The sequence below is a fragment of the Cucurbita moschata genome, unplaced genomic scaffold, assembly GCF_002738365.1.
Source record: "Cucurbita moschata cultivar Rifu unplaced genomic scaffold, Cmos_1.0 Cmo_Scf00009, whole genome shotgun sequence".
NCBI lineage: Eukaryota > Viridiplantae > Streptophyta > Magnoliopsida > Cucurbitales > Cucurbitaceae > Cucurbita > Cucurbita moschata.
In genome coordinates this window covers 3,594,763-3,611,454 of record NW_019268525.1, presented here as the reverse complement: position 1 = coordinate 3,611,454, position 16,692 = coordinate 3,594,763, and the positions used below count along the sequence as shown (strand labels likewise).

At 36.2% G+C, this 16,692-nt stretch overlaps 3 protein-coding genes and 1 pseudogene across 5 annotated transcripts; 3 read left to right on the top strand and 1 right to left on the bottom strand.

Annotated features, from left to right (window-relative positions):
• The first annotated feature begins 536 nt into the window (after positions 1–536).
• On the top strand, positions 537–3,939 carry LOC111447220 (annotated as a pseudogene).
• A 757-nt stretch (positions 3,940–4,696) lies between these two features.
• On the top strand, positions 4,697–8,488 carry LOC111447294 (F-box protein SKIP8-like). 2 transcript variants are annotated; one of them, XR_002711240.1, is made up of 4 exons: positions 4,697–5,658; positions 6,047–6,243; positions 7,596–8,090; positions 8,231–8,488. XR_002711240.1 is itself a non-coding variant. In XM_023086372.1 (3 exons), exons 1-3 carry the CDS (start codon positions 5,173–5,175, stop codon positions 7,852–7,854), a joined length of 942 nt encoding a protein of 313 aa, XP_022942140.1. In that variant the 5' UTR covers positions 4,697–5,172; the 3' UTR covers positions 7,855–8,488. The 2 variants fall into 2 exon arrangements, 1 of the variants encoding a protein (XP_022942140.1); XM_023086372.1 differs by having other exon boundaries at positions 7,596–8,488.
• A 129-nt stretch (positions 8,489–8,617) lies between these two features.
• Positions 8,618–11,187, top strand: LOC111447296. Of its 2 annotated transcripts, XR_002711241.1 has the most exons (4): positions 8,626–9,010; positions 9,895–10,137; positions 10,685–10,827; positions 10,866–10,971. XR_002711241.1 is itself a non-coding variant. In XM_023086373.1 (3 exons), exons 1-3 carry the CDS (start codon positions 8,757–8,759, stop codon positions 11,097–11,099), a joined length of 624 nt encoding a protein of 207 aa, XP_022942141.1. In that variant the 5' UTR covers positions 8,618–8,756; the 3' UTR covers positions 11,100–11,187. The 2 variants fall into 2 exon arrangements, 1 of the variants encoding a protein (XP_022942141.1); XM_023086373.1 differs by lacking the exons at positions 10,685–10,827; positions 10,866–10,971 and adding an exon at positions 10,973–11,187 and having other exon boundaries at positions 8,618–9,010.
• Positions 11,188–11,570: 383 nt separating this feature from the next.
• LOC111447293 (putative uncharacterized protein DDB_G0282133) lies at positions 11,571–13,750 on the bottom strand. The gene is made up of 5 exons (XM_023086371.1): positions 12,802–13,750; positions 12,591–12,691; positions 12,304–12,387; positions 12,105–12,215; positions 11,571–11,995 (listed from the first exon to the last, which is right to left on the bottom strand). Exons 1-5 carry the CDS (start codon positions 13,580–13,582, stop codon positions 11,954–11,956), a joined length of 1,119 nt encoding a protein of 372 aa, XP_022942139.1. The 5' UTR covers positions 13,583–13,750; the 3' UTR covers positions 11,571–11,953.
• Between the last annotated feature and the right edge of the window lie 2,942 nt (positions 13,751–16,692).

Sequence of the window (16,692 nt, the reverse complement as noted above, 5' to 3'; positions counted from 1 at the left end):
GGGTGGCGAGCCAACATCTCAAATCTTAACGTAGGTTTGATTGTGTCCTGCACAAAGACGGCGTAGTATCAGTAGTGCTATTCCTAATACCCTTTTATGCATACTCAATGATGTTCTTGAGTTGAATTTAGGATATGTTGCGTGTCTTTTGTGGAAGTTTGCTTTCCAACGTGAATCTTTTCGTTCTTGGTAGTCAACACGCTTCTTGGCTCAACCTCTAAACCTTGAGGAGCGTGCTTTACCTCTTTAAGTAGTTTGGGCCCTTCGAGCCTCTCCGTTTGCTTTGGGAGCTACGCTTGTGTACATGCACTTGAATCGAGTAGAACAAAATTTATACGCACGTTAACTCTATTTTCTATTGTATTTTAATTTATTTGAGGAGCTTCTAATTATGCCGATATATTAGAACAAAATTTGGTATTAAATGAAAATTAAGATTAAAAAAAAACCCTAAATATGATTTTTTTAGGTGTAATTTTTCCTATTTTATTTTATACTTCGTTGAAAACCGTTATCTTCTTCCCGCCTAATTCAAACACAATCTCTCTCTAATTGCCCTAATCTTCATCCTCATTTCGATCATTGTTCTTCAATCAACAGCTCTGCTAAACCCTAAAGATTACAATTTTTTGGCGCCGAGCTCTAATGGCTTCACAGTCCCTCCAAATTCATCTTTTCCGATTTCCCCCTCCGTCGAATTCTCTAGTCCCCGCCCTTTTCGTCATCGGCGACTCTACTGTCGACTGCGGCACCAACAATTTACTTGGTACCATCGATCGCGCCCATCACCTTCCCTATTGTCGAGATTTCGACTGGAAGGTTTTGTAATGGAAGAATACCCGTCGATTTTACTGGTTATGTTGGTATAGATTCTTGATATTTTTTTTGTTTGTTTGTTTATGATTTGATGTTTAGTCATTTATTTTAGGTTTGATCTCTGTTTTTTGTTCACTCCGTCTCGTGATTTCTGAATTTCCGATTTGATCTTTTATTTCTCTTTCGTTTTAAATATCTTCGGCATGCCGGAACGGTGGAAGATATGATTTAAGGAGTGAATTATGCATCAGCTAGTGCTAGAGTTATCTTCACTAGTGGATCGGAATTGGTACTTCCTTTTCTTCTATTTCAACAAGTTGTATCAATTGATTAAAATCATCGAGAAAAGTTTTAAGCAAATGGACCAGTTTCAAATCAAATGACCTAGGCTTCGATAACTGGATTGAATTGTTCAATTATTTCCATTTCTTTCAGCATTTTAATGTTCATTTATAATCTTACGTTGATTTAGATGGTAGATATCATCGCAGTTATATGACTTTTAACATTATCCGCCAAGGAGATGGAATTATAAGTTGGTGTTATGGTTTATATTTCTCATACTCTCTTGCCTTTTTGAAATGTGATTTGTCACAGGGCCAACACATTTCCTTCACACAGAAAATTCAGCAATTTATGAACACTTTTCAGCAGAAAGCTGCTGCCTATCACATTTCCCACTCAGTCTTTTACATATCTATTGGAATCAACGATTACATTCACTACCATCTGTTTAACATATCTAGTGTGCAAAATGTGTGCCCTCGATAGAGTCTTAACCAATTTCTGGCAACCACAATCAGACAGGAAATAAAGGTGTAATTTGATTACATATTTCTTATTGTATCAGTTCGTTAATCTAAGCTGGAATAAAAGACAAGTATATATAGCCATTAGCCATGATTCCATCTCAAACCTTCAAGATACTGTTTTTATTCACATTATAATTTTTCAAAATTTGTGCTCTTGAATCATTTTAGATATTAGCCATTGACCCTATATTGCATTGGGTGCTGCTCCTCCCCTGCTTAAGTTAGATTTCTTTCCATCGTATCTTCTGTTACCAGTCTTGATGTATCAATTGTTCATAAACTTCCTAAAATATTCTAGGTCCAGAACTTGTATAACATGAATGATAGAGAATTATTGTAATGGGATTGGCACCTATTGGCTGTGCTCCTTACTACCTATGGCTATACGGTAGTGAAAATGGAGAGTGTATTGAAGAGATATATGACATGGTTATGGAGTTTAAGGTTCCATGAGATACGTGGTTGAGGAGCTCGGCATGGAAGTGCCTGATTCAAATATTATCTTCTGTGTTTTGCTTCAAGGCTCACTGGATATTCTGAAGAACATGAATGTTACCGTGAATGACAATCTAACTTCCTTTCATTTCCTCCGCCATGAATCAAATTCGCATCTCATTGTGTCATTTTGTTTTCATCTAGGTTTCAATGTAACTACTGATGCTTGTTGTGGGTTTGGTCGCTACAATGGTTGGATCATATGCACCGCTTATGGCTTGGAAAAAAGCTTCTAATCATATTTGGTGGGATCAATTCCATCCAACTGATGCAGTGAATGCCATTCTTGCAGACAATGTGTGGAATGACCTCCGTACAACAATGTGCTATCCTAAGAACTTGAAGGAGGTGATAACTCTCAAGGGCCATATATGATACTCTGATCAGACTTGTCCATTCACAAAGCTGCACATACAATTCAACATAATACCCGGTACCATCCAACCCCTTCACAATTCATATTGTCTTTGTCTATTAGTGAATAGAAAGCAGTGAGAGATAAATGGACTAGTAGAATTTCAAATGCTATGCTTGCTTTATAAAAGTATGGTGGGGCTCATTTTGTGATTGATGAGGATTGAAATAAGATAATTGCTTTTATTTTGCTCCAGTGGTCCAACATCTACTATATAAATCCTCTGCAGTGACCTTGGGAGGAACTAGTGTAATCCATTAATCGAGATGAATTAACCAAACTGAGCAAAAGGGTTGATAGGGCAGAAAAATATTGTAGGTTGGTCCTATTATTTTGTTCAATTATCAACCAAATGCAACCAAATGCAACCAAAGCATGTTTCTAGCATGTGGAGGTTATAGATTCAGAAGGTAAAAAGAAAAGTTTATAAATAAGATTCTTCACGTGTCTTGATATTTTGAATCACAGAATAAAGTTGGATAATGTGGGTATTTTTTTTTAAATGAAGGTATTTTGGTTTTGAATGATTACAGTAGAACGTGGATCCGACTATAGTTTAAATACGATATTAATTACCATCTTAAAAATTAATGGTTCAAAGCTTATTCATTTTTGCTGAACTAAAAAAATAGAGTATTTTGATAAATTCCTTTTTTAATTTGGATTTATACACATCTGCAATGTTGAGCTCACCAAAGAAAAGAAGGTTCGTAGAAGGTATGGCTTGACCCTGAAGACAATATGCAGTACATTATTTGAAAATCGTGCCATTTAATAAGTTTGATCTACATGGTCAAATGACACCATTATAAATCAACTTGATTGTAGATGCAGTACATTATGTTGTAGGTTGACAACTTGAAACACATTACCACAGTTGCAGGTCTGTAGATTTTTTTTTTTCCTACCACAGTTGGAAAAAGTGGTTCTATTAGGCGTTATTTTGTGATCAATTGCCAATTGAGGTACTTTTCTATAAACTCCTTGGCCTGTGGGTGGATATCTATCTCATATCTTTTTTGTATTGGCTTACCAGCCTTGGGCTCTAAATGTAATTGATTTCTTATCTAAGAAAAATATTATCTGCAGAGACTGTCACAAGTTGTATTTGGTTGGCTTGATGATGAATCATACATGTTTGAGCGGCAACCACAATTACTTCACCGTCTTCAGGTTTGCTAATATTGAACTCATCTTTCCCTTTTAGATTGTATCTTTTCTTTCTTTCTTTCTTTCTTTAATCCTCTGGAACTTTTAACAAGAATGCGCTCATCCCTTTGTAGGTGTTACTTGGAGGCAGGGCCGCAGAAGAGGTCATCTATGGACGAGACACATCAAATGCATCGTTTAGCTATCTTACCAATGCTTCATGGCTGGCTCCTGAAATTTTAAGAATGTTAGGCAAGTCCTCGATTTCAAATTGCTTGCTTTTTACTTGCACTGGCTACCCTTGGTGTCATTAGCTAAAACGAATGGCTGCTTCTATTCAATAGCTGTAATTTGGAGAATCCCATGGTGATACATGGGGGAACCAACCACCACCATGAAGGAAGAACGAGAACGAAAACGAGAACATGACTTCGATTACGTTGCCATTTCTCAGTCGACAAGTGAAGCTTGAGAAGGATGCAAAATCTGTATGTTCTTTGTTATGACCTCTCATTGTCATGCCTCTGTTCTTGCAATGGCTGCTCGCTTTTTGCCGTTTTGCATCACTTAAATTGAGATATAGGAAAGACCGTCAAATTATGCTCTCGCTAAAGAGCTTGAAGCTTGCAAGAGAGTTCTCTCATACAAAAATCATCATCTTTTTAAGCTCATAGGTAAACATTTTCAATTCTATTTTATTTGCATCTTTATATTTTTAATTGTTCTATTTTTCCTACATGCTTACTGGTTTGTCATTAAAATCTTGCATTAATCAAATTTCTAATCCTCCATATTTATTATACTAAAAAGTAGATTTTATCATGGAATAAAATTAAAATAATTTTCTTTATGTAAAGTTGATGACTAAAATAGGATATTTTAAATTTGAAGATAGGATTATTTAATAATTACCTTTTTGTTATAAAAGTTCATCCAATCAAAACATATCTCACTTTTGATTTTTCTAATGGCATTCAAATAAATCAACGTACTTTTTCATAACAAATAAAACAAAACTAGAATTAAGACCATACAGTATCTTAATTATGTCATTAATTAATGAAATTAATCATACTGTTTTACTAGCAAGGAGTCGAAATTACGAAAATACCCCCACGATTAACTGACTGATAGAGAAGTTTCACACGTTTGGAAAATTTTCCCTTTTTTCTCGTCTGTTACGATACCGTTCACGGGTCTGGTCACTAACCAAAACCTCCTCCTCCTCCTCCACCTCTCCGATTCAACTGAAATTCCTATTCCGTCACCGGAGGTCATTTCCACGACGTCATCTCCAGCGCCGGCCAACGCATTTCATGTTCCGAACTCCATAGTTGTTTTTTTATTCTGCGGTTTGGCTTCTTCTCTTGTCGACGGCGTGTTTACTGACCTCCCGCTGAAAACTGGACGCCATAGATTTTTCTAGGGTTTCATGTTCTGTGAGGTTCAAAGTCATACTCATACAGAGGCTTTCATGTCGTCCGAATGGAGATTGCCTCTGCTGTCACCGTTGCCTTGTGGTCCCAACCCTTTCCGATAGCTGCGATTGTTACTTTTCTTTGCTTTCTTCTCGCTCTTTTCGCCGCCGTTCGATTGGTTTCTGTTCCTTTTATTAGGAGGACGAAAGCGCTTCAATCGGAGGGCGTGGGTACGAGGAATTGTAATTGTACCTGTTCGCTTAACGGTGGTGTGGTTATTGGGGGTTTGGACCCCAGGGCTGAGGTTACTTCTTCGACCCGTACGACTATGCCTTATTTGAACGGTCGTGTAGTGGAAGTGTTGGAGAAGACGCCGATGGTTGTGACGGAGCGGCAGACAGGCGCCTCGATGATGGAACAGTTGGTGCCGGAGATTACTACGCACGCTCTTAGTTACTTGGATTATCCCAGCCTGTGCCGTTTGTCCATGACGAATTCGTTGATGCGCAAGGCCGCGAATGATGATAATGCCTGGAAAGCGCTTTATCATAAGGTATAGGTTAGGTTTAATGTTCTTTTGTATGGTTTTCGTCTGAACTGCTGGAGTTGCGGTAATTTTTTTTTTCTTCTGGAAGATGAGTACCGAGGTAGAAACACGACGGGATTTCAGAATTGTGTGTACTTGGCAATTTGTTAAGAACTCTTGCTACCATCGTCTCGTCTACATTCATTCAATTACTTCAGCGTCTTCTAGTGATTCTGGACGGAAACGAATTGGCTATATTTTTATCTTTCAAGTAATGAAATCGTTCCAGTTTATGGCTTGTGATCACAGTTCTTGGATTGACAAGAGCTACCTCTGTTCTTCGTTTGTGTACTGTTCTGGATGCTTAAATCTATTTCTCTGGGGCTAAAAGAACTTTTTCCATTTAATCTTCTAGGACTTCTCACTGGAACAGGATACTGTGACTCCAATTAACGGGTGGAAGGCGTACTATGCTGCAACAAGAACAATTATGAACATCAATGCCCAATTCTGTAACATCATCAGAGAGAGGTCCCTTCAAGCCATGAGTCATTTTTGGTTAAATGCAGATTATGTGAAATGTATTCATGCCTCAGGAGAATTCTTTTCCGGGTACTTTCCTCATTCTCTCTCTCTCTATGAATATTGCTATATTTTTTGCCATGAAATCCGACTGCTGCATGATATGGCTTACTAAATTATCCAACACGTCTGACATCTGTTTATTTCAAGACTTGGGAGCTCGCATATATGACCCCTTTTTGTTGTCTCACTCGTCAGATCTTTACATATTTTAAGCATTTTTTTTATTAAGAAGAAGGTGATATACAAGGGATTATCAGAAATGACATGAGGCTTATGATTACTGTCATGTGGGTGCTAATGGCTATCTGATTACCGTCATAAGCCAAATTTTGAAAAGTCAAAAAATAGTTTTTAAAAACTTGTTTTTGCTTTTATAATTTTGGCTAAGAATTCAAACATTTTTTTTTTAAAGAAATGTGAAAACCATAGTAAAGAAATTGCAAGGGAACAAACACAATTTTCAAAAACAGAAATCTAAAATTAAAATTGTTATTGAACGGCCAAGTTTCTAGTAGTTTTGTTCTATAGAGCATTTGAGGACAATAATTTATTATCAATGTTGAGGCCGGCAATAGACCTTAACCTCGTGTCTGTATTGTTGTCACTTGATAAAGCAATTTTATGAGACTTCGGATAAAGGGTTTTCTTCTTATTTTTGCACAATTTTCTCATTTATTTTGGAAGATCCATCTTTAGACGCTGAAACATGGGCCAATATGTTCGTATGTTGCCTCAACTATTTGTGGTAGACCGATGCTGCATTATGGGCTTTGTTCTTTTTGAATCTGGCTGTATCTAAATGTTTCTTGTGGGAAAGATTTTGCCATGTGCATGGTTAACTACATTACATGATTAATGCTCTGCGTTTATTTACTTGGCCTTCTAGAACAAAAGCAAATGTGTTACGTTAGTGTGAAGCTATGAGGAATAAGGATGTAGAATATATCCATTAATTTGTATTAATCTTCTAACTTCAACTTAGACTAGATGATATATTATTATATATTGACTTGCATAAACTTCGGCATGTCAATTGGTAGACCTGTTGACATGGGTTAACTCCACATCAATTTCATAACGCAGCTTCAGCACAAGGAACTGATAAGGTGGAACTTTCCTGATAATTTCGCAAGTAACCTTTGCGATCAACAAAGACACTTACTAATTTTAGGGGTGAACTATGTTGAAGGGATTGAATATTGAACCTGTGAAGTTGCTATATCTAGATGGTATGATATAAACAATTTATTGTGAAAGGCTATTTATGTATGTTATTTTATGCAATAACTCTATGAATTCCTATTATATGTTAGAGTTAAAGCTTTCAAATAAATTCATATAATCTAGTACTTAACATGTTGGGGTTTTCCTTTTAACAGGTATAACGCAGTAATTCAAAGTTGGCAGGTTGCATTTAATTGGGAACAAGGGATTAATTTTCAGGTCCGCGACGTACGGGCTCGTGTCCTAACAGACATGGCTTGGGTTAGCATGAAAACCTACGTCGACATGGATACAGGGCCATTCAATGTGACTAACGTCTATGAGTACCATAACGGTCGATGGTACATGGTGCATCATCACAGCTCAGTGATGCTTATTGTTGGGGAGGTGGAAGAACAAATGGCTCATGGGTAACAGAGCAAAGATAGAAGAGAAGAAAACCATGAAAATATAGAATTACTAAGTCAAAGATAGATGATGTCTGGTAGCAGAAGCAAGATTCCTTCTTAACAGCACCAGAATCAAGTGTTCGAACCTCAGTTTTGCTTGAGCTATGTTGATTGCTGCGCCCTTTTTCTTTCAATGTTTTGGTCCCTAATTCTTTTGTTGGTTCAGAGGTTTCAGGAATGGAATTCAATCCTGGGAATGAGGTAAATGATGAGTTTTAGAAGTATTTTTGGTTGGTTTGGTTCATGCTCAAATGGCTGCTGCATGTGCTTTCACCAATGAAGGATCATCCCCATTATCTGTACTTTAATTTCTTGATCGATTGACTGCTACACTTCGACAGGTATATGACTTGTTCAATGACTTGTGTGTAAAGAAGAAAGGATAAGCAACTTTGGATGAGACTCTATTGCAAATGTGCAAGATTTTCTCTTCAGAAACGCCCAATGTTAAAGCATGATGGGGGTAATGCCTGTTGGTTAAATTACAAATGTCCCCTATGTTTAGATGAATATTTGAATTTAATCCATATGATTTTAAAAGTTGTAATTTTGACATTATGATTTGATTAAATGTTAATGTCAACGGGAATTTTATTTTATGGAAATGTTGAATGAAAATTTTATAATTTTATAAAAAAAATTAAGATGCTTAATTTTTGTGGTTACTGAACCCGAAAAGAGGAAAATATTGGGTCGTCTCCCAATTGGAGAAGGGCTATCTCACTTGGCTGCCCACGGCCTTCTTTCTCAACGCAAATTGAAAACAAGCTGGAAATTTCCAATCGACTTGGAATTCTGTGAGCCTCTAATTCCCCACCGGAGCAAAGAATATCCGTGCCCCTGTTGTCTCGTGCCCACCACGCACAGATGGGCTCTGCGCTTCTCTCAGTTCCTGCGCCTCAGCGAGCTCCATTCTTCCACTCCTCCTATGCAACCACTCCGAGATTGTCTCATGGACCCATAACTTCACTCAGATTTTCATCATCTAGGGGCGTCAGCTTCCTCTCTTCCTCCTCTTCCTCCTCTTCTTCTTCTTCTGTTGTAGATGAAGAAACAAATTCTTCTCCTCCCGACGACCTCTCTCTTCAGTCTGAATCAGACCCTGATGGTTCTTCGTTCAGGTATTGATGATTTGATCCTTCGTCTCTCTGTTTGCAAGATTCTGATGATAGAAGAGTGATTTTGATAACTTTAATTCCATGGTGGTTCTGTGTTTGTTTATTGGATTACATTTATTTATGTTTTCTACTCGAGAGTGAGCGAATTGAGAGCGACTATGTCATTTGTCTAGCTACGAGAACTGTGTTCTAAGTAGAACATTCTCCTCTTGAAGTTTGGATTGAATTACTCCAAATGATGCCGAAGGATGGAGGAGCTCTAGCATTTGGTAAATAAACGAGGGTGAAAATTCTAGTTGATGAGTATTGCTCTAGTTGATTATCATCCATAAAACTTCCTTTGAATTTTCGGTTTTCCCCTACGACTATCCATATGGATGCTCATGCTCTGGTTGAGAAGTTAAATATGTCCTAAATTTGAAATAGTCACCTTAAGAGGGAAAACATGCGTCAATTTTCCTTGTTTCTCCTAGGAACTAGTTAAACAAACAAGATGTGGGAAGAACAAAATAACCTCTGAGCTGCCTCTGCTCATACTCAATCCGATTGGTGTAATCAGCTGAGAACAAGACTTGGTTCAGCACTTAAAATCAGTATCATCCCATCATGACTGAATGTCTCTCTATTTCGCTTGTTCTTGTACATATTATAGGCCATGTATTTCAGTGTGTAAAGGACATGAATTGAATCAGTCCACAATGCAGAGTGAAAACTAGTTGGAACGGTTCATTTCAAACCACACCTGGGGTCTCTTGAGACCATCAATTTAGATATATTCAAGTCATTTTCACTTAGAATGTTATGGTCTGGCCTTAACTTATAATAATGATGGTGCCAACGATATGGCTTAGAACAATCTTGTTTTCTCTTTCATTTCTTATAAACAGAGGATGCAAAGCCTGTGGAAAGGAAGAAATTGAGAGGGGATGCAATGGTGAGGGAAGGATACAAGGTGGCATTGCAACAGTCCCAGGTTTTGGTTGGTGGCCTATAAAGGCATACAGGCCTTGTCCTGAATTTGTAGCATCCGGTGGCAGATATAAGCGGCGTGGACAAAGCATGGACGAGGTTACATCTGGAGGAGCAAGGACAGAAGCCTCCGCTGCTGCTGGCAAAAAGGACTCGTTGAGGTACAAGCCATATATCCCTTTCCTTATGAAGTAAATTCATATGTTTATATACTTTCAGAACTTGTAATGTTGCAATCTAACATGCTGCTCTTGTATACTGACTTGCAAAATGACCAAACCGAATGCTTGATACCAATTTTGTGAACTTGCTCACACCATAGGGATAAGAATAGCTGGAAGTTTGGCGAAAATAGCTTCTTCCATTTTTCTTTGGCTGGGAGAAATGAAAGTATTATCTCATTATCCGAGTACTGTAGGAGAGGAAGGCCATCTCGAAATGGCATGGTTGCTTTCATGACTGGTTTCTGGGTTGCCAGTCAAATTCTCTTGTTAGCTTCATTTTGTTCTCATTGTTCCTTATCAGCCTGATAGTAAGAGAAGGTAGCTGTTAGGATTAGGATTTCCATAATGTGACCAAGCTTCTTGTTATCATTGTGGTTTTGGATTTCCCCTGTTGTTTTTCTTGAATTTCCTTCATGTTTTACTTTGAGTTTCTAACTTTAAACAATACCGATTCATTCACTTTTCGTTACGTCGTTTCGTCCAGCAAGAAAAAGTCGGCGAAGGGGTAATATAGGCAGCCTTACCATCCACAAGTTGATACACAAACAGGGAGGGAATGAAGGGTGGATGATGTAGAATTGGTTTCATGGAAATAGTACATGTGAATGGGTGAAAACTGAACAACAAAATCTCATTGGGATTTTTCTGTATTGAAATTTGGCTAGATTCTCACTTCTTTAGGCTTCTGTAACATCAGAATGCTGCATTTAAAGCACAGAAAATTTTCCAATCCATGGTTTGTTTGAAGCGTATCAAGATTCATTCTTTGCAGGATATTTTCTCTTCCAGTTCCTAACGGATGCCTTGTTTGTTCTCTCATGCCTAGTTCTCCCAGGAATATTTCACCAAAGCAGTATGATTTCAACAAATTTGAACTGGAAGTTGGTATGAGCAGGTGATCATACTTGGGATTTCTTCTTTCTTTTTTTCTTTTTTTCCCCTTAATTCTTACATAAATGAATGAGAAATCAAGGCTTTTCTTCTTCTTCTAGAAATCAAGACTCTTATTTTTATCAAAATTTCACCATCAAAAAATATTTTAAAATACCCATTATTATTTATAAGAAAAAACAAAGCAATTTGAAATAGTCAAGAATTTGGTGGCAGATTTTGAAAGTTATGTAAATTTGACAAACAAAAGTTGAAAAAGATGTATCAACAAATCTTAAATTTTGATGCATTCATCCAACCACCCAACCAAATTTTAATTGTCTATCACATATTATGGCTTGGAAAAATCAAACTTTGGAAGAAGAAAAAAATCTTCATGAAGAAGGCAAGAACCAATACCCACATACTCGAAGATCGATACCCACATACTCGAAGATCGATTCTAACCTCATGAAATAAGGATTTAATAGACCGTTTCGTAAACATTAGAGATAAAATTGAAACTTTAGGACGAACACGAGTTCATCTCTTACAAGATCATACAATATCCAGAACTTCAACCATTTTGTTTTTAACCTCAGAATTGAAATATAATACAAAGACATGTTTATTATTACAGTACTGAGTTCAAACTTTTTTTTTTCCAGTTTCAGTAACTAAGTATTGTTTGTGTACTTTTTCATTCACAACTCAACCAGCTAACAAACACCAACACCCTCTATACTAACATTTATAACCATAGATGACCTGATGATTCTTCTCAACTCCCAAAACTTACGGATGCGTTCTTACGATCGTCGTCGTTGGCAATACTGTCGATTAATTCGAGTAAAGCTTGTTGTATACGTACTCTTTCTGTCGTTCAAGAGGATTTTTCTTCAAATATATCCAGCAGAGAAAGTGCCTGCAAATTTCACAGAATGAGTGTTAGAGTTGTTGAGCATTTCATTGAGCTACAAATCGCAATCGAATCGTTCTGTTCTATCGATGTTCGATCTCGAAAGTGCAATTACCTCTGAAATGTTGAGTTCAAGGCGGAACTTGGGGCCATCATAGTGGTGAAGAATTGGTCTGAAAGAGTCCTCTTCCAGTGGCTCACATATCTTCCTAGTCATAATTCTTACCTGTTTCATTCAAACAGTTCTCTTTTAGCTTAGATCTATGGAAGTCAGAAACTCATTAAGGTTCCAGACAACAACACAAGAGCATTACCTGCGCAGGGAATCGAGATTCGCCTGGAGTTTTCTTGTCTTCCCATGCAGTTGGATCGATGTTTGTCCCTCCAAAACTTGCAGCCTGGAAAGATAGTTCATATAGTTTCAAAATAAGTAAACAAAACAGACATGTATTGATACTCAAATTAAGAGATCCCAACAAAACAGACATGTATTGATACTCAAATTAAGAGATCCCAACAAAACAGACATGTATTGATATTCAGATTAAGAGCTCCCTATTGAAGCCATGGATATAGCACCAATTGAAGGAAGGAGACACACCTCAAAGATTCCATGGAGTTGGTGGGTAGAATAGTTGTAAAGGAAAATAGGCAACCCAGGAGTGATGGCTCTCACTGAATCTCTGTATCTTGGAGGCAGACCTAAACATTGATTCAACAAAACAAAAGGGGCAGGACACAGATTCATCAAGCTATGCAAGAACAAAGCAGACAGATAATCAAAATTGAAGAAAAGGAGAAGGGAAGCTCACCAAAAAGCTGCCTCTTGAGATTCTCTTGCATTGTATCATTGTTGCAAACAAAGATATATCCACCGACAGTTTCATTTCTTGGCAAAGATTCAGATGGAGGAAGGGTTTTGAATCTCTTGTCCAAAGCATTCTTGTTAGCATCCTTGTTGTTATCATTGGTATTTTCACCACTGTTCTTCTTGTTACTGTTCTTCTTCCCAGTTCTTCCTCCATTTTCTTCTTCAATCTTCCCACTGTTCTTGTAGTTCTTCAGATTCACAAAACTGTTAGTGTTATAATTCCCAATTTTGGAGTAAACCCCCTTGTTAAACCCTCCGTTAATACCCTTTTGAGCTCCTCCAATCAAAGGATCAACCCCCATATTAGCAGAATTAAGCTTCCACCCATCGTTGAAGGAATTGAAATCAGACCCCTTAGGCTTGAAGCTATTCCACCCATTATCAAACATATTGAGTGCATTCTTTTCAAACCCAGATGAACTCAGATTGCTACTGCCGCTGCTATTGCTCCAATTCATAAGATCAGAGGCAACACTCGGCTTAAAACTATTCCATCCATCCTTCAATCGATTGACATCAGAATCAGACACTTCAGGCTTAAAATTAGTCAACGAATTTACCTCTCCGCCACTTCGAACATCGAAATTCCTCCTATCCTCGTGCCTCTTCGACACAAACGAATTGCTCCAAATAGAATCGTTGAGCGAAAGGTTCGCGAGATTCCCAGTTTGCAGTCGAAGCTGGTCGCTGAACTGCCTAAACGATTGCGGGTTAGAATCCATTTTCGAACGAAAAACAGCCCCAAACTCAAAGAAACGAAAAACCCAGATAGAAAATCAGGAATCGAAAGAGACAGGAGAGAGAAATGAAGAAAAGGGAAGAGAGAAAAGGAGTTAAATAGAATGGGTATTTGGTAAAGCAGAGGAAATTTCGAAGAAGGAAGAGGGGATTGCGTGTGGAAAAAAAAACAAGGCTAAGAATTGATTAAAGAAGAGAAGAAGGGTTAGAGTAGTTGAGCCAATGAGAATGTGACTAATGGAAAGCCGCGTAATCGAGGAGAGAGTGGGGGACACTGAAAAGGATGGAGAGGGAAGGTTTTTTCAAAGCATTCTAGAAAGGGCTGAGATCCCAAATTCCGCCATTGATTTGCTTCGCTGCTAAGCTTTTTGCTTTCTTTAATACAAAAACAAATCTTTCCAAACATGTCGATGTTAGGTATCTTTCACATGAGTCTCTTAAATTTGAAATGATTCAAACTTTGATATGTTTAGAGTCTTGTGAATTCAGTACTTAAAATTAGCTGATGACTCTCTAGTAGTCTCCACATAGTATAATAATCACGAGTAAACAACCTTTGTGTTTGCCAACTACTACGATACTATGTTGATCCATGTAAATTTAAACAAGTTTTGTGTTAGATGATAGTTAGAAACCTCTTAACAGTCTCCACATAGTTAACGTGATGGCATTTCATATCGTATGTATCAGGGGCATGATCTGAAGTCCACCAACTTCTCTAATACAACTCACTACTAGGAGAATGGCCCTATGGCCGATAAGTTTACTACGGGAGGTTAGTAGGTAAACATTTTACAGTCCACATGTAGTAAGTTGACAGAAGAGACTCGTCACAAACCATAAAGAAGCTTCCAAATTAATCAAAAATTCAAGGTGCTTTCAATCACTTAACCCACATCCTTAAACCAAATTAGGTAATTTAATCACATTTCTTCTATACTATTCCTTAATATGCAATATCCAAGTCAAAGTATTCCAAATACTGGAATGACTATTTTAACCCAATAATAAGTGGAAGCATTTAATTATTATAGGCTTTAATTAATTACTTAAATTTAATTAACAAAAGTCTAAATTGTTTTCAATTTTAATTTTATAATGATAATTTAATACTGGTGATTGACCAATTCAACCATTTTGTACAATAAAAGCCTAAAAGGGGGAAATTTGGAAAAGTATTACGTGGACAGAAAATCATATCTAAAGTTTAAAAAGATAATGCATTATTGAATCAAGTTTCAAATTTTGACTTTGCTATATTAAAAAATTAAATTAAAATAAAATAAAATAAGGCCAAATGAGAGAGAGATCACAAAACACGATCTTACATACCCAAGCTTGAGGCTCGGAATCCAAGCCTCGCCAGGTTTGGGATCCACCCAGCAACCCACAACATGGCCTTCCCTACATTACTCCGGCCCAGACGCCTCCTTCCAGCCCAAGCCCAATAAAAATTGAGTTAAGATCCACTAAGCCCAATACTTCGATCTGTTGCACTCCAATAAAGCCCAATGGGCCCAGCCTTTCCACTCCGGACTACTCCTCTCAACTTCGGAGGTGCAAAGCAAATCAAGAAGTGAATTAAAAAGATTTAAAAATTAATCATAATACAAACATTGATAGAAAGAATTAATGATAGATCTAGATGGAACAAAATAATTATTAATAAAAGTATTTAATTTTTTAGAAAAAAAATTATTTTAATTAAATATTTATTAGTGATGTCTAAATTTTAAATTATTGATCTATCGTATTGTTAATGAATCGTTTAAAATTATTTTTATAAAGTCAATACACAAAAAAAAACATGAATATATTGTATTTAATTTTACCCATTTCTATTTATCTATCTATTCTACTGAATCACATCTTTGAAAATACCCGTTTTTATATATATTTTAAAAAATATCATTCAGTAATCCATTTATTACTTCTTCATAAGCTAATATTACCACTTTAAATTACATGAGACCCATGACGTGGCATGCTAACTTTTGTCTCCTACAAAAACATGTACTTGATTAAATTAATCAAGCCTTTGTCCCCCAAAAGTATTTAAAAAAAAAGAAAAAAAAAAGGTTTAGTTCGTTCAACCTACCTCTCCCTCTTTTGGTGAAGAGGTTGGATGCATGAATTTCAAAATAAAATACATTAATTAAGCTACTAAAAACCATTTTAAAAATAGCTATTTTGACCATAATTTCGCTGATAAATCAACAATTAACATGTGAAAATTAACATGTGAAAGGTCGATGATTTAATACCTACCTCTATATGATTGTAAATTGTAAACGCATATGATTGCTAATTTATAATTTTTATTTATTTTATTTTTTAAAAGAAGAATGGGAATAAGAGGTAGAAATATATATATATAAAATGAGAAACAAAAAGTTGTCCCTAAGGCCTCTATATGTCTTCCTATTCAGATTTATATATTATTTGTTGAAATTTGTAAGATTAATTAAATTAATGTTAACTTTAACACCGACATTAATTTAAAAAAATATGAGGGAAAAATGAGAAAAATATTTTTTATTAACAAAAAAAAAAAAAAAAAGTAAAAGTAAAAGAAAAGCGAGTCGGGTTGGTGATGGTTACTGTGGTGGGTGCAGGTGAATGCATGACGAGGCACATGGGGAGTCATCCATGTTGTTCCAAGCCATTTAATCACACTCTCTAATCTCTCTTTATAATATTTTAATTTTTCATTATTCTTCTTTAATCTCTCTCTTTCTTTTCTTTTTACTATATTTATTCTAATTTGGATCTCTCCCTTTTAACTTCCTTTTATAGTATATATTATATATTCATTATTATGATATCTATATATGTTTTTTTATATATATATGTACACTTGTTGTTAATCAGTTTTTTTAAAGTTAGGAAACAAGTCATTAGAAAATTATTGTTTACTAACGTATTTAAAAAATATACGAAATTTAATTTCTTTTTGTCAAATTTATAATTAAATTTTAAAATAATATAAGTACTATCACCAAAATTATATTTTACAGATCATCATACATTAAATAAAGATTATTATAATAAATCTTTTTCTAAGTCCAAAAAAAAAAGTTGGTCAAATGGTTGA